The 18,546-nt window shown below is 36.1% G+C and overlaps 1 protein-coding gene across 1 annotated transcript in view; it reads left to right on the forward strand.

Moving 5' to 3' along the window:
* Nucleotides 1–18,546, forward strand: part of SMYD3 (SET and MYND domain containing 3) — a 105,637-nt gene that overhangs the window by 60,676 nt on the left and 26,415 nt on the right. Inside the window, exons 4-5 of the mRNA XM_027899162.1 lie at nt 258–315; nt 5,853–5,989. Of these exons, the coding sequence (XP_027754963.1) occupies nt 258–315; nt 5,853–5,989 (195 nt within the window). The remainder of the gene's footprint in view (nt 1–257; nt 316–5,852; nt 5,990–18,546) is intronic.

Here is an 18,546-nt window from a genome sequence, read left to right on the forward strand (position 1 = left end):
TTATACTGTGAAGGGCCAGAGTAAATTACTAAAGGTCAGCTATCAAAGTGCTGAAAAAAATTAAAATTAGTAGAAGTTATAACAACAAAAAAATTATTTTTTTTTAGGATAGTTTATGCAAAGTACTGCATTTATGTTGATGCCGTTAACCTTACCTAATTATCTTATGGGTATATCACATGGAATAATCAATCTTTTAGAGTGTTTTCAAGATAAAGCATGGTATGTAAGTGTTGATTATCTGGTTTTCTCTACAGCTCAGACAATCAGTATGCCTTTCTGAGAAGCTCTACTCTGTTGCTGATCTTCAGTCAAGTAAGTAATTGCCAGCCACATTTCAGGAAATACTTCCAAGGTCTGCTTTACAGAATGGCCATGTGATTTTCTTGCAACTTGCCTTCTGAAGGTTTGCTCTGTAGAATAACAGAATCAAAGACAAAACTTGCAAAAACATCTGTGGGGAAGAACAGGTTTTTTCTAAGATCAAGGTAAAAACACGTGTGCCTTCTTCAAGCAAAACTTCCACCTTATTTTTTGCTTTAATATTTTTTTCTCGTTTTATAGTATACATCTTACCTGTTCAATTTTTAATTTAACTGGTGTGTGCCTTACTATATACTACATACAGTATTTTTACATACATACACAAAAATACATATATTTTTACATTGAGGTTTACTTTTTTAATACTTATGTACTATTGCATAAAGCTTCAAAAGAATTTACAGAAAAAGGAAAGAAATGTGAAATTTTCAATGGATTTTTCAATGGAGAAAAACAGATTCAATTTTTCTGGTATTACTTTTGTAGTTTCACAAGTTTCAACTGCTTGAGTAGAAAAGAATGCTCATTACAATCTCTCAGCAGAGCTGAAGTTGATATAGAAAATATTTTTTCCAGATTTTGTGGCGTCTTAAAGGTTAAAGACTTAGAAAGGAAGAAATACATCCTTGATTCATTCTTGCATCTGTTTGGAGGGATTTTCTGTAATGTGAATATTTTGATTACCTCAGTGTGTTTTTAGTATTTTCCAAAGTTTTGGCTATAAACCAGCTTGATCTATTGGTAAAGTTAGTTAGAAATAAAACCCACATAAACATAAAAATTGCAATACAGAGTGTTACATTTTACTTCTTTACCTCCTGATATTCTGCTGCCTTCTTCCAAACTACAAGGGCAAAAGACCTTGAGGCAGCAAATTAAAATGGATTAAATTTCAAATATTTCAGACATCATGGTTTTCTGCAGTGGTTAATCTCAAATCGTGTAACAAGGGTTTATGGAGAACAGATGCTTCAAATGAAGTTAAAGTGATGAAGACTTTTGGACTTTTATGCTTCATGGTACTGCTGGGGTCCAGGGAAAAAATCTTTACTGTACCAGTGTCTGCTTGCAGAGTGGCCCAGGAGGAGCTGGAGGGAAGAGTTTCCCTCTAAAAATTAAATATTCATCACTTGTATAGCAGTTGTCTCTAGCGTAGGCAAAGATCTTTGTGTAACTGATGACTGAGGTTTCACAGTAGCCTTCAGAAGATGATCTCCACTTTCCTTGATTTGACTGGAGACAAGGGAAATAGTGTGATAAATTGTCCAGAGAGAAATGGTACAAAAATCTAGAATGACTAGAAGCTTCTACTAAAATTCTCATTCTAAAGGAAATCCTGATATGGCCTGTGATACAGATGGAATGATTATCCTCTCACCCATAGAGAAATAACAGGTCCATAGCCAGTTAGTTTAGGAGGAGGCAGATGAGAGTGTTCCATCTGTATTTACTCTAGGAATTTTAATAACAATTCCTGTGTAATCTACTTAACTTCACAGGACAAAGTGTTCAGGACTCCTAGACATTAACTGAAGTTGAGACTTAACAGAGTACAGTACAAATGGCCTATGTATAAGCTTAGGTAAAGATTTTGGCTGGTTCTTTATTTCTGTTGTTTTCCTGGATTCTTTTTTAGAGTGAAAAGATGGTCTCTATGTTTTTACAGTTAAAATAGTCCAAAAGTGTTTTGGGCTGGTGTGACAACTTGTAGTAGCTGTGATGCTTTTTGCTGTCTCTGTATCCTTGAAAAGCTGCTGTTATTTCATAACACTTTTTCCATTTGCTGCACAATTGGTGGATGGTGTTGATAAAGACTTCTTTTAATTCCTTATGTAGTGGAATCTGTAGCCAAAAATGCATTTTCTTTAGAAGCCTAAGTATATAGGGGAAAAGATTTCTTTGAAAGGAATCACATGAACTAAAATACAGGCTGTAATCTTCTGAAGCAAAAAATTCTTAGGAAGAATCTTTGTAACAGAAGATAGTATTTCAACACTAATCAAAATGTAACAGAATTCTAATTGATACTCCTTTATTTTTCCTTTTCTCCCCCCCATCTCAACTGGAAGTCCAAAATATTTGCAAATTATTATTGTCACTGTGCTGTCTCAGTCTGCTTTACACCATTACTTTTTAACATTACTTTATACTGTGGGTTGATTTTTAGGGTGTGAGACATATAAATGGAACAGAAGCATATAAAGTCTTATATACTTGTTGAATAATTATCTGATGAAATATGTAATACATAAAACCCCCACAAATTATATGGAGGCATGAAGCCCTTTATAAAGTTTTGTTCCCATCTCCGTAGTTCCTTCAAATTCATTGCATACCCTGAAATAGATTAAATAGGAGGGGTATCTGTGTGCATTGATACTTTTGCTAGTTCTCACCTATTTGAAGACTATTCTTTCCTTACCTACAGGCTCCATATATGTTACAGTAATTGAGAAATTATCTTTGTTTTTACATACCAAGATTCAGTTTGCAGAAAAGAGTTTGTGTGCTGTACTATGGGTAGATATTCCGCTACTTTACTTGTATCAGTATCAGAGTTGCATAATTAAATCCCCATGCCTCATTTAGAAAACTTTCCACTGCCCTTTTGTAGCATTTTGCCTCCCAAACTAGGGTTCTTAAACAATTGAAAAAAGTTTCTTAAAAAATAAAAAGATTCACAAATTTCATGTCATTTTACTTTTGGCCTTGTCTTCTTGTGTGCTGTGAAAACCAGGTCTTGATCATTTACCATTAAGGATCCCAGGGGACTTTTTGCTGGATCATTAGCTCTGATGTCCTGGACAGATTCCAATGTGGATAATTGCATTCTGCTCCCATCTTTGTCAGTTCTCCCTGAAGTTCCAGTTGGTTTTGGTATTCATGTTCACATCTGCCCTAAGCTGCAGAGTCCATTTATAACATGCTGCTTATTCAATTCCTCCTCTTCATTCTAGAGGTGTTTTATTTACTAATAGTGAAACAAACCATGCCTTCCTCTCTTTGTTATATTTTGCAGTGTGTGTCAGGTAGTTTAATGTGAATCACATGTTATCTTGAATTATTACATTTGAAGAAAAAAAGCATTTTTGGTTTCAAATGAATATTATATAAGAAATGCAAGTATATACTTATGATTTTTCTTTTATATTTTTTAAACTTGATTTTTCAGTCATCTAAAAATTTCTTGCTTTTCTTGAAGACACAGTCCTCATAGATACTATACTTTTCTATACCAGAGATTTTCTGTACATTGCTAAGAGTATAGATGTCTGAATTTCTAATATTTCCATTCATTCATGCTTGCAATGTCCACACTGTTAAGGTCCAGATATATGGGCAGCTGTAAAAAGGCAGATAATTTGGTTAAATCATCTTTTTGCCAGGTGTGGAAGGGCATATCTCAGCATTCTTAGTATTAGCTGGTTTGACCTTTGTGAGGAGTTGAATACGATTGCTCTGGGAGAGCGTGTCCCTCCTTCCCTAACCCTAGTAAGAGACATACCTCCCTTAAGATTTCTCTGTAGTCACTGCTCGTTCAGCACATTGCAGAGTCATCCCAGATATGGCTTGTAGGTAGCATGTCAGCATTGGTGACTGACCATTGGAATGGGAGCAGGTCTTGGAAAGTGTTACTTTACACTGAAATGAAAACACTAGAGAGAAGATACGCAGCATGAAAAGGGGTACATTTGCCTTACCACAGTGTACTGGTAGGATTGAATCGTTCAGCTAAGCAGAGTGACCCTCAGCGACTCCAGAGAAAATCTAAACAGAACTGAAGAGTTTGCAAATAAGTATACCCATACCAGACTAGAATGAAATTGTAGGTGGTTCCACTGGAAGACTCCTGGCTGGTAGCTAACCATTGGCACTTGCCAATTTAGTAAGCCAGCATTTAGTGCTCTCACAATAGTAATTCACAGGAGACTGTTAAAGCAGCTCACTTGTGTGTGAAATGGAAACTCTGATAACCAATCTGCAACTGATAAAATACCTTCAAGCAGAGGGATGGCAGATCGGAGAGACTATGGGAGCCCAAGTATATACACCAGACTCCTGTTGAATAAACCCGGTGACCTCTACTTTAATTGAATCATCTTTTTAAGTAAGTGACTAAGGAGTTAGCTTTACAGGTGAACATAGATCTTGAATTGTCCTTCCAGGAGACCCATAAGTTTGGATCTAAAGTACATGAAAGAACCTTTCTTGGTAAAAGGTTATTTCAATTCCCTTAAGGATACATATTTATAATAAAATAACAATTCACTAGTATGCAGAGATAAAATTGATTCATAGTGCATAATAAATCTCTGTCTTTTGTTGTAGACTGGTGCTTGAATCTGTTCACATTCTCATTCTCCATTTAGATCTAATTTATATTGTACTATCTGGCAGGAGAAAGAAAATGTGAAGCGGGTAATCAGGTGGTGAACCTACTAGGGCAGCAGCAGAGTTTCACTTTCCATGTTATCAGATGCATGATGCATGCATAATCACTTCAGTAGAAAATGAGGCACTGTGTATTTTTCTGCTTCAGGATTTCTATCTGTAAAACATAAATAGTGGTGCTTTATAATAAAGTGATATTTACTTAATATTCTTCCATATTCATTGTTTACCAGCTGTTGGAATCTGAAACTTAGCTATCAGCAGGAGAACTGAGAGGATTAAACAAAAGCCATGGTCAATGGGAGCTGAGGGAAGGTCTTTGCTTTGAGAGACAAGTGCCTCCTCAAAAGACCTGTTAACATTTAGCTATGAGGATTGTCCTGTCTCCTTCAGCGAGATATGGAAAGACTTTTTGGTGATGTTGTCAGATGTGTAGAAAGCCCTTTGTTCTCTCCCCGCCATGTGATTCCTCACTACAGGAAAATATTAACCATTTTGTGTAACTGTAATCGAGAATTGTGTAATCCCCTAGTTAGCATAATCCGTCCCCTGCTTAGCATAACTCGTCCTCCTCATTAACAGGTCCCGCCCGCCGGTCCCTTGTATTGTGAATTGCGTATTCAATAAAAGATTCTGGTTTGCACCCCAAAACTGGCATCGATTAGTTTTGGACCTTCACAACCAGCTGCAGTGTACAAAACTCCTTTTGTCTCTAAAATACTTTTCTGTTCCATCTGCTAGCATAAAGTGTTTCTGACACATCTGTGGAGAATACAGAACAAAATAAGTACTGCTGCATAAAGTTTCAAGCACGTTTTTAGTGTGGCTAATGTTACAAACCCAGATGCCTGATTTTTTGTGTCTTACATCTGCTTACACATCTGCTTTATTTATCAGCTTTTGAACTTTAACTCGCCATCATATTCACATGGTTTGGCAGTAGCAATGATAAACTGCTGTGTGTTGATAGGTAACTGTCACAAAAAATGAGAAATGTCTGTCCTCTGTCAAAATTGCCCTCTGTCAAGATTAATTTTGGGACTGGAAATGTCTGGACTGTATGGCTGCTATTGGACATTTTCAAAATGTTGGTGTTCTGTTTATGACATGGTATACTTTTTTCCTTTTTCCTCAAGATATTGAACGGTTAAGTGAAGAGATGAAAGATGGCCTCAGGCACCTTGCAGAGACATTGCGACTGTATTTGAAAACTGAGATCCAGGATGAGTCTCAGTTGCCACCTGCAATTGACTTTTTTCAGATCTTCACAAAAGTAAGTGTTAAAATCAGGTTGCTTGACAACTCATAAATTATGCTTTCCTCGTGTTCTTGATTTATTTTCGAGTGGGAGTTTAGTAGATACATCCAGAATGTGATAGATGACAAAGTGAAATCAAACTATTTTTTTATTCAGTTAGTATTTAAGCAAAAGTATAACTTTATATAATTGTAACACTTCAAAATTAAAGCAATAGCCAGAGGATATTATTTCTTTTCCTTTTTCAAAATTACTGTGTTAAAGCTCTTGGGGGAAAAAAAGAAAGGTTGCATAAAAACCCAAGCAAGTTTAAATAAAACTGAGTCAATCAACCAAAGTAATTTTTTCACAGTAATAAAGAGTATATAACATCACTCTTCAGCCTGGAATTTTTCTGCAAGGTGAAATATCTTGTATTTGCAGATATACTTCCATCCTATTTTGTCATTTAGCAGTATATGCTAACAGGTGTTTTTGACAGGTTTTGTATCCCACAAACTGCTTTCTGCAGGGATGTTGTGGATTATCTATTTTAGAAGACTGCATGTAAAGTATTTGAAATTTACATTTGAAAATGTAGAATGTTATGTTGCAAAATAAATATTGTTGCGTTTTCTGTATGTATTTTATTGCTTTCAATTCAGAATGCTAAATCTGAGCAATGCCCCCGAAATACTTTTTATGGAGAATACTCAGTTTTAACTCCATTTAATTTTTTCATTTCTAATGGGTTGATAAATTCTACCATAGGATTTAAGTTATGCATGTTATACTTGCTTTAATAAGTGTTTTTTTTAATTAAATAAGCCAGACTATTACATTTTTTCTTCTGACATAAATAATAGAAAAAAGCTCTTTCAAAAAAATGAAATAGAAGTGCTATATATTTTTACATGTTTAAAAACCTTTTTGCACAGTTATGGGATATGTTTTTTTTGTGTGTGGGTTGTTTTTTTTTTGCTATAGACAGAAAAAGTAAGAAAAATATAATCAACGGTGGGGTTTTTTGGATATTTTATTTTTTTATTGGTGATTAGTCTGCTGTAATGTAAAGTTGCAAGCTTACCTGAAAAACCACACAGTCTGAGAAGCATTCAAAAAGACTCATAAATAAAAACTTTATGTACTGCTTAGCTCCCCTCCAACTGTTTTACGGTCTTATGTTGGTAGAAGGATCTGACTGAACAGGTGAGTTGGTTGGGAGAAAGGAGCAGTTGACAATATATACCCATGTGGGAGAAATTAGTATCTCATTCAGAGTTCAGACAAGCACAGTGCTTTTTGGAAGATTTTGTTGCCACTCTAATTTTCCATGTGGCATTTTACAGCCTTCCCAATTTGGTTGCTAGATGAGTGTTCTATGAAGTGTGATATTATATTAAAACACGAATTTAATTTCCCCCTATCCCTAGTGAGGGAGGAGTGGGCATTTTCTGACATTCTCATAGGATGTTTTTTTTTCTTAAGCTGAATAAAGATGCTTATTCTCAGCAGGTAAAATTTAAGGCTTTGGAACTGTAAAATCTCTGATAAGACTTTTGTGGTCTCTTCTCTCTAGTATAACTAAAAAAGACCAGCTGTGATGACTTCTCTGTGTGGTCATAGAATAAAGAAATACTACAGATACATGACTTCAAGATGTAATCTTGTTTTCTCAACCTCTTCCAACATTCCTTTCAAGTTCAGTAGGTGCTTATTCGAACATTGAACTTTTTTGGATCAGTTCTTTCATTGCATTCCACAAAAAGATCCAGTCAAAGGTCATTTTTTTTTAAATTCTGTTTGATGCTGAATCCTCAAGAAGGAAAATAAGCAGACTGCCAGACAAAAGAGAAAAATGGTCCTGCAGTGAGATGACTAAATTCCAGATACTTCTTGGAAAATCTCCAACCTAATTTAGGTCAAAAGAGCTTCTCGGAAGCTCTTTTAAACAGTCTTCCTTCCCTACTGGCCACTGCTCTTGTCTTTGTGAGAATTAATTATAGTTTTATTCACTTGCTTATGATGTTTAGTAGGCAGAGAGCCCCCCTGAGTACAAACTTGTAGAAACTGCCCACTGAAAATCAAAGAAAATTTGGCCATTTCTTTCCATGGGAAAAGAATTTCACCCAGGGTTTTTTTAGTTTGCATGAGACCTTTTTTTGGGGGGGGGAGGGGGGGGGAGAAGAAAGCTGTACTCGATGGGGAGGTGTTTCGGAAGGGTAACGTACCTTTCTTTCTGACAGTGTTGCCCTGTCTTTACTTGACAATTTGCTTTTGTATCAACTGTCCTTTGAGCTGGAGTTGGATTTTCTCATTCTTGTTATCTGATCACTTTTCGGAAGCTTCAGTTTATTTAACATGCCATTTATCAAGGCTGTGACTGTTTTAAAATTCTGATCCTCAGTATTAAACAGAATTATCTGCAGCTAATTACGTGTTAAAGCTTTAACTCCACTGAGACATTTTCTAATGTCAAGATAAATTTTTGACAGCATGGTTTTGTGGTTTAATGATGTTTCCATAACCTTGAGATAAAATCAGTCCTTGCTTTTTATCCTTCAGCTTTTACTTACATGTGTGAGGAGGTGGCCTGGAATCCTTTGAGACATTTAATGGATGCAGGATAAAGAATTCAATTTTTTGTATACAAAAAATGGTTCTTTTCATAATAGCAGACAGAACCATGTGAACTACTTTAAGACATTGAATAAATTCTGTACCTACCATGTTGACTGCAAAACTGTGAGTGACTCTACTGACTGGAATCAGACCTAAGATGATGGCTTTTTAAACAAAATGTAGACATAGAATTACAACTACTTATACTGCGTCAGAATTAACTTTTTGAGCATTTTGAAATATATTGAAAATTTGTTTTCCAACAAGTGAGAAAAAAGAAGAGATTCTGATGTTTGATAGAATCATAGCCATTTTAAAGACCTCCTAATTTCAGGGCCTCACATTTATAAGAATAGTAACCTCTGCCATTAAATAATAGTAAGATAAAATCCAGTGGCAGTTAATGAACTGTTACACAGCAGACTTCTAGAGCAGTTTAGTAATCTTAAAGCAGATTTTTTTCTTAAAGAAAAGTTTTCTAAAGGATGTTTCTATTTTTGTGGATAAAATTTTGGAGAAAGGATGCTGGATTAAGTAGTCTAGGAAACCCCATAGAGCAGAGATGAGACTTAAGTCCTGAAATAGCAGTCTTCCTAATTTTTCTGTTGTGCAAAATTTCACCTTTCGAACAGTATCTTAGCTGCACAAGGGGTGATAGGGACTAGAAAGAGAATTTTTAGCTTTCTGAAATTTATAGTCTTTCCTACATTTTCAATCTTGACACTTTTTTTTATGAACAGATTCTACTTTGAAAGTAGGTGTGCTGCTTTCATTCAGTTCCCAGGAGAGGTCACACACCTATATATGTGTGAGTTGAATAGTCCTCTTTGTGCAGGTGCTGGATGTGCTGCTCACCACCCTCTTCTCAGGTGCTATCCTACTCTTTCCTTTTCAGGTCAATTTAGAATTGACACAGATCAAAGACAGAGTAAAAACAGGTCTAAAGAAGTGTAGAGCTGTTAAGTCTGTGATAGCATGAAAAAGAAAGTGCCCATATACATTAGAAACAAATGTGCAACTTTTATATAAGTTGAACTAATTTTTTTCCGTCTTATTTTCTTGAGGTTTGTGAAGTTGACATTAAAGTGAAGAAAAGATATAAGTTTGATGCTGTATGCTAGTCTCTATGTGCCCATGAACAGTTTTAACCAAAAGACCAGTTGTCTGTTTAGGCCATTGGTGTAATTGATTTTATTTTTAACTTAAGAAGAAGTAAGGGGGCTCTGTGAGCTGCAGAGGTACGTCCCTCAAGAGACAAAGTGCCCTGGTCTCATTAAAATCCTTTGTTTATTCCTCCTGCCAAAGTTTAGATATATTTTCTTTGTTCTTCTAAGTTTTTGGTACTCACTGTTTATTCCACTCCATGCTTTGAAAGAGTTTCTTTTCAACATAAAAGGTATTAGTACCAATTACAAAGAAATTTTAGTGTTAAAAAATTTTGGTACGTATCTGCGTAGGCAGAAGTGAACTAGAAGTTGAGCAGTGCCACTTGGCCTTTGTAAAGTCTGAATGCTAAATTATGGTAATTTTTTTGGGTGTCTTTTTAAGTGCACGTTGAAGGAAAGTCTTACTTAATGATATAACTGGATAAAGTATGGTTGATCTTCACGTTGATCCCTCAGATCTTTTAGGCTTCAGATAACGTGCATTCTCTGGGAAGACCTTGGAATAAAAGATACATCTGCCTGGTCTTCAGTAATTTTTTCAGTAACTTACTCTTTCTTAGGATTCACTGGTTAATTTAGTAATCCATGCTAGCAGGGAAATTAAAAGTGATTTGTGTCAAGAAAGTAAAAAAAAAAATTAGGATAAAGTTAAGAGTAAAGTTATGAGCAGGTTAAGAATTTTTAAATACACACAAGTGAAGGTTGCTTTCTGATGCCAGGTCTCCTAATCTAATTAACCCTGGATGCAGTTGTTGAGTTTCCCTTCAATTAGAAGGCCATGAAGTTCTTTTCCTGGAAATGACAAAAGCAAGCGCATGTTTAATCTGTCATTGTTCTTTGTGCAATTCAAAGCTAATGTACCTTGTTGCCCTGCTTATGCAAATTTGTGTATAATTCATGGTAAATTGAAGACCAAGCCAGTACTGATATATTTTTTTAAGTTGTGGCCCAGGAAACTGTTTTGCACGAATGGATAAGCCCTTGTGCTCAATGTACAGTTATGTTTGTCAATCTTCTTGACTCTTTTTTTTTTCTTTTTGAAAGTTGTAGGACTATGTTTCTCCTCATCAGACTATATCAGAACCTTTTTCTCTGACTATTGCCATCGTTAAGTCTATTGCTTGAGATTTGTGATTGTCTTTTTACCTAAAGTGCCTTTGATTTAATATTTCTATTGATAGAGTTTTGGCTGGTGGGAATATGGACATGGTATGTCCTGTCTCCTGTACTCTGTGGGTGTTGTTTTAGGCCATTGAAAGCTTCATGCCTACTGCTGTTAAGAACTGACTTGCAGTGATCATAAATATTCTGCTCAGTTACTGCCAAAATAATTTCAGGAGGATTTTCCTGTACTCTCTTTCTGGTGTATTTCACAAGAAGATAAGAGAACTCATTCTGGTAGATCTTCATATTTGTACTGAGAAGACATCAATGATCACTTTCCTAACATTTATTGTTAATTCTGAGTTGCTATCTTATCTAGCAAGAGCAGAATAAACTAAGATCAGCCTCTGCAGTATGCATACCCAAAGGAAATGGGAAAAGCTGAATCTGTTAGGGGAAAATTAAGCACTATTTTGTACAGCATAGCAAACAGCCAAAATTTATTTTAATGTTGGATTTTAATGTTTACATACTTAACTTCAGCATTTTAAACTCACTTTTTTTGGTGATGTTCCAGTAACCAAGACATTAGAAAGATTCAGGTGCCTGCCCATGCTTCCTGACAAAATGGCTCTCTTGGATTTGTTAGATGGCCTTGAAGAAGCCTGTTTAACCCCTGAAAGTGAGAACAGCACCAGAAAAAGTCCATGATGCAGACTAATCTGTGTCATAACTTTCATTCTGCATCTTAGCTCTTTTGAGGAAGGGCGCTATTTTGTAAATACTAGGAGGTGAAAAAGGTCAGGAGCTGTTGTTTGAGCAAGGAAAGGTAGGGAAAGTCTTGGTGCTATTTCATAATTCATTTCCTTGGTCTTGGATCACAGGGTCGTCTCCCATCAATTCTGCTACTCTTGAAAGCATAGGAGTATGCAGCAAATCTGAAGTTGACCTTCCTGTTTTTCATTTACCTCTGCCTGTCATTTCAGCATGTCTGTGAAACGCTAATAATGCCTTTCACTTATGTACTGGTACCGATAGGGCTCAAGAAGAACTTGAGTAAGATTTTTAGTTTTCTTGTGTAGCAGAGAAGTATTTATAAGAAAATTAGGGCTTATAGAAAGTGGTTCTATAGCTGCCTTTTCATAAGAGTTCTATAGGGCAATCAGAACCAAATCATATCTGCCCTTACACAGTGTAGCAGTCACAGTCTGCTGCGTATTTCCACAATGTAACAATAAGCAAGTATAAAGACAATTGGAATATACAGAGTTGTGAGTAAGAACCTATGTCTTAAGTTGTATCTTTTTAATTTTTCAGAAATAGATCTATAATGCTGCTAGGATTCTCACTATGTTTCTCATGTTTTCTATGTTTGGTTAGCTTGGTGTTTTTTCTTGAAGTCAAGATTGCAGAGGAAGTGACCGCCACTGTGCATCAGCTTTGGAAGCGATGGTGCAAATAGAAATCAGAGAAAAAACAGTAAAAATTTTAATAAAATGGGAAGAAATATTTCAGCAGTACTCTGGAATAATAGTGACAAACAGTCTGATAAGTCTCCTCTCTCTTTACTTCTCCAAATGAAGGCGTTGCATCTTTAGAGGAAGTTATTTCTGTCAAATGTGATTTTTCAGGTTTAGTGGTGTCCTGTTATTTCATCATTGAATTATAATTTGGGGAAATAATTTCCCACAGCAATTATCTTAATTTTTAGTCGCAAAAGTTACCTTGAAAAGCAAAAAGATATACCAGACCACGAGGCAGGGCTTCAACCATTCTATCTGGTTTTAAATTAGAGCAGTGTGATGACAATTAAAATATAAACTTTTGCTAACAAAGTTTGTTGCTGAGATCATAAGACTTCAATACTTCAAACTGAACTTATGGTACCATTTGAATCTCCTCATTTAGTTGTAGTGTGCACCATCTGTTTTACAAACTGTCTCTAGTATAACAAGTACTGGATATATAAAATGAGGTAGAAGAGCTTTAAAACAAGGAATGGCTGGGTAGAATTTGTAATAGTTTGGTTGTGTATGGTAGGAAAGAAAGTTCTGCTCTTGAAGAAGGTGGTAGTGAAAAGACTAATTTTAAAGAAGGTGAGTTCAGCGCAGATTGAAATCATAATCTTCTAGAAAAGTTACTGCCTTGAGTGGGCCTGGGTGGGAAGGGTGTGTGTGAGGAAAGTGTGTGTATACTTCTTGTTTAGTCGGCCTTTTTCTGTCATGCTAAGTTGGAAGTAAGATGACAGAAAAGAGTCTGGAGAAATAAATGTCAGGATAGTGTAGGCTATTTTGCAACCTTGTTTTGTTTTGTTTTTATTTTTTGGGGTGTTTTTTTGTGTGTTTGTTTTAGTGCAGAACTGAAGAGGATCCAGGTGGCCAGGAACTTAATTATCCTTACTTTACCTAATGCTGCTCAGAGCATAACCACAAAACAGTGTTTAAAAAGCCAGTGGATCTGACACGTGATACACATCAGTCTGTTTTCTGACACCCTTATGGAGTGAACTGGAAGCAGTAATGATAAAAAGCTTTAGCGGTTTTAGTAATTGGAGTACATGTACAAAAATATGTGGGGTTGAGGCATCTCCTATTTTTAGGAAAAGCCAGCATAAAGCAAGGTCATGGTGATGTTTAGTAAAGATCTGAGTAGTAGATGGAATTCATTATCAGCAATTTTAAAAGCATTTAATTGAGGAGGCTAAGCCTGATAACTGCTTGTAATGCTGTTGGCAGCAAACTGTTCTATCCTTGTCTTTAGGATGATCTGCAGTGGGGTTGCTTAAAGCATTTTTTGCTTGTTTGTTTTGGCTTTGAGCAGAGCTAGAATTTTGTGTGGAAGATGATTAATCAGCTCTGAGACTTGTTCAACATGTTTAATGGATGAAAAGGCAAAAAATTGTTTTCCTTCCAGAATGGCATTGGAGTAGATTGATAGTCGGTTGAAAAAATAGCATTCTCTTTGAATACAGGATAGGGAACCATGTATTTGTGGTGTTATTGTTGGCTTGCAATTGTCTGAATTGTTTCAGAGCCTCTCTGAAAACCAGGATAACGTTGTCTGTCTAAGGTATGCTATAGAGCTAAATAGCTGTTACAGTTCAAGTATCAGTGGACATCAATTAAATGATACCTGCCCAAGTGAAATTTAGTCTTCAGAAGTGTGTTCTCTCCCTATTGCCCAGTTTATGAGTATATCTTTTTGTTCAAAGTGTAAGAGTGATGTTAAAATATTTTTGACATATTCTATTTCATTAAAACTACTCCTAAGTTTGTGCAGAAATGAGATGGAGAAAGAAACAATTAGACTACAATACTGCTTCAGTATTACAGTCTAATTAATCCACTATCCTGTGTTTTAGCTGGGTGTGCAGCCGTCACAGCATGGTTGTAGCACTGATATGTGGTGGGCTGGCTTGATCCCTTAGCTTGTACCATAGCAACCTGAAGGTGACAAAGGCTAACTTTAATAGTCTCTTGGCATGACAGTGCTTATAGCTATTCTGTAATAGTGGCTGACAGCAGATACTGCAAGCAAGGTGCAAGAACTCTACGACTGACAGCTTTCTTGCTTGCCTCTCCCTACAGACCCTCATTGGAAGTTCCCATGCTGTCCTCAGCTAAGTTAGATGTTGATTGACTGGCAGAAAGAAATCCAGAAGTATTTCTTTTAGGAGATCACCTAATTTGTCTTAGTGATTTAATTTTTTTTCTCTCCCTTTCCTCTTGATTATGTAAATATTCATCAGATTTTTTTCATAATTATAACCACCAATAAATTGTACTTCTTACAAATCTTCTGAAACTTTCTGTGCTGGTTATGGGTGTTTTGAAATTTTAAATGTGTTTGCTAAAATGTGTTGTATAGATAATGCAAATGATGGATTTGAACATACGTCCCTTCTGAATTTAGAGTAATTGTGGGCTGTTATTAACATTTTTATAATCACTTTTGGAAATCTGGGAGTATTTTTCTAGTTTAAAATAAAAACCCTGCAGTATTAAAGCTTCCTTCTGTCTTCCATTTCACAAGAATATTCTTCAGTCCATCAACAGACCTTGCCTGTACTCACAAGTAGAAAATGCGTCTTCTTTCTTCTTCCATGACCATCAAGGCCAAGGTATCATTCAACTTTCAGAGGAAGCTGAATTGGATGCCCACTCATTGATAGATATTTCTATGCCTCAGAAGGTCATTTAAGTCAGAGTTGTCTACACTCATCATGTAAATAGACAGGATGTGGTTATATGTTGCTATTATTTAAGGGGAAAATGGTGAAGTGCCAGCTTACTGTTTTATCAACATTCTTTCAGTGTTGTGGGTGAACATTACTCTGTTGGTTTGGGCCTCTAGTCTGGGAAGATAGTAAAGAAGGGTACATACTGTTTGTTGTCTATCAATTTTCTCTGCTATGTAGAAATTATACAGACTATGTAATGTTGACATGTTTTTCATTTTGTAGTAGTTGTAGCCTTTAAGCTTTTACTCAAATTATAAACATCTGTATTTAAGCAGCAACTTGCACCACATGCATTTGTCCTGTCTAATCTTTTGAAAGAGTCATGTTTGGCTTTATCCTTTACAGAGTATGAGGTAAAATTCCATGAGTGGCTGATAGTGAGAAGCTCTTGCAACAGCATAGAATCACTGATTTTGCTTTTAAACATCCAACTTTTTTATATTTTTATGCATTTAGGGTTTTTTTTAACTTTGGACAATATCCATTGTCCAGATGAAAATTTAAATTGCATAAGTCTGAACTGAGCATCTCTCTAAATGAAGGATTTCATTTCCCTATATTTTATAATTAATGTTGCATGTATGACTATTGTTTTGGGTATTAAAAAGTGAAGTATGTCTATAGTTTTATAAAAAGTTATATAGTAGCTGAAGAAGCAGTTTGTGAGAATATAATGATAGTTTTGGAATTTTTCTAGTGGATTTGAATCAACGACAGATATGAGTCCAACATAATTTGCTGCCTTAATTATACAAGATCATTATGTTTCTCATTCCATAGCAATTTTTTTTTTCATTAAACTAGCTTTCTAGACATATCAGACAGTCACCTAGTAATTTTTAATGTAAGTTCCAGTTCATTTGATTGAAAAGCCACAATTCTCAAAAGTTCCAGTGGTAAAGCTTAGTGAAGTACTTTAGCAGTTTACCCTCATTCTGTCAGTTTGCCAGCAGTGATGCTCAGGACCAAAATTTGTACAATAGCCTGGGTGATGTAACTAGGCTGACTCCACAGCTGAGTGATGGCAGGAATCACCAAGAGGAGAAGTCATCTTGTCTCAATATCTTTATATATGTTTGATAAAATGGAATAAGTTTAAAAATTTATTCTCTTATAAAAAGAGTATACTTGAGATGAATTAACAGTGCCTGCTGAGAATCACAGCAAGATCTGTACCTTCATCTTCAGCATACATGAACCATAAAGTATAAAAATTAGAAACAATTTGAGGTAATTGTGTTAACCGTGATTTTGAAAAATATCTTTCCCTGGTTAACTTTGGTTTATACAGTTCCCTAACAAACTTCTTGATCTGATGAAGATGTTAGTGGATATGCTTCCTGTATTTTATTTAACTTTCTTTATAATATCTTGTCATGGTACAAAGGTAGAGAATATAAGAACCTGAAAACAAAAAGTACTCTAACAGCAGGATTTTGTACAACATTAGTTGTTCTTATTTGTAAGATTACATCTTTCTGGAAGCATCTGAATTTAGGTAGAGTGCTGACGTCTGATATTGGCCCTTGCTGTTGCCGGTGGTATCAGTAGATAATGAATTATAGTGCATACTCTTGTGTCAGAAAGATAAAAGCAAATCTGTATGTGGGTACAAGACCAGAGAGATAACATATCCATAACCACACAAATTGTGCAAATATAGAGAAACACTGCAAATAAATAGAGATGTGTCTGGTAGCTTGTACATTCTGGAAGAAATTCATTGATACAGCTCTGCTGGGAAAGTGAATTGAAAGACCTGTGAGTGTCCAGAGCAGTGAGATTCTTTTGGCCATGAAGTAGCCTACTGTATGGGAGAAGAGTAAGCATATACACGTCTACTTTTCAAGATGTTGCTGCCAGCTATGTTTCTTTGCAAGTCTTTATCTGCAAATCAAGGCACTGTGCTGCAAACAGAAAAAATATAAGTTATGCTGGCAAAGCTGTTGATCATATAAACAAACCAATCTGTCTAGTTTAGAATGTCCACAACTGTATGATTTCTAATAGCTCTTTTTACTATTACCACATCTAAATGTTATAGATTCACAAGAAATTAAATTTGCAAGTTGAGTTTTCTGATCACTCAATTTCTAGATGAGATGGAGGAGAGAAATATGAAGCTCAAGTGAAAGGTACAGAGAGAGAAAAACAAACCCACTTATAAGGGAACTTCTGGTTAACTGTGAGACAATATTTGAGCACCATTGTTTGCTGCTAGAGCATCTCTTGAATTTTTGGGATAAGAATACAGATATTTGTAGAATTTTAAATGAATCTAAATGTGAGAAAGGAAGATGATGAGAGGAGAGTGGGCTGGTGGGTTCCTACTCATTTCACAGAATCACAGAATATGCTGAGTTGGCAAGGGACCCACAAAGATCATCAAGTCCGACTCCTGGCCCTGCACAGGACCATCCCCAAGAGTCACACCCTGTGTGCCTGAAAGCATCATCTAAATGCTTCTTGAACTCTGTCAGGCTTGGTGCTGTGACCACTTCCCTGGGGAGCCTGTTCCAGTGCCCGACCACCCTCTGGTGAAGAACCTTTTTCTAATATCCAACCCAAACCTTCCCTGACACAACTTCAGGCCATTTCCTCAGGTTCTGTCACTGGTCACCACAGAGAAGAGATCAGTGCCTGCCCCCCCTCTTCCCTTCACGAGGAAGTTGTAGACTGCAATTAGGTCTTCCCTCAGTCTCCTCTTCTCCAGGTTGAACAGACCAAGTGACCTCAGCTGCTCCTCATATGGCTTCTCCTCAAGGCCCTTCACCATCTTCATTGCCCTCCTTTGGATGCTCCGTAATGTTCTGTGTAGTTCATCACATTTTCTATTAGTTATTTTCCTAGCATTAACCTGTACACAGAAAGGGAAGTGGGGAGTTGTGAATATATGTCACTATATGCTTTTGATCACTGCCTTGTTTATACCCACTTGACTGGAGTTTGGTTGTCAGTGTATAATTTGAGGACATTTGCCTTGACTGCATTTTTGCCCTGCTGTGGTGAAGGGGAGAAATGGTACATAGGCAGATATAGGATAAAGCTTGTTGCACTAAGCTTGCTGCATTAAGCAAGCATGTAATAACAGTAATTTGTATTTATCTACTGCCTTCTCTTAGCTGTTTTACTCCAGAGTTCATACAGTCAGCTTTCCAAGGCATGAAGGGAGGAGAGTGTTACGTACTGTCTTTCCGTGGCAACTTATAGTTAGTTGAGCTAGTTTTAAGTAGGGAATTCTCAGTTGTCTGATGATAATTCGGTAATTAGCATTGTTAGTAATTAGGAATCTCCTTGGGTCTCATTTAATGATTTATTTTCATGTAGTAATATGAATTAAGGTGTCTAGCTGCAGTTTGTCAAGTTTTCTCCTGATGTCTCACCTTTCCAGAGTGTAATTGTTGTACATCTTCTGCCATTTCAGTGGGGAGATGTTAATTGTCTTAGTTCTTCATGGCAGA

Source organism: Empidonax traillii, unplaced genomic scaffold (assembly GCF_003031625.1).
Source record: "Empidonax traillii isolate 1590-97213 ecotype Southwest subspecies unplaced genomic scaffold, ASM303162v1 scaffold648:size464035, whole genome shotgun sequence".
Lineage (NCBI taxonomy): Eukaryota > Metazoa > Chordata > Aves > Passeriformes > Tyrannidae > Empidonax > Empidonax traillii.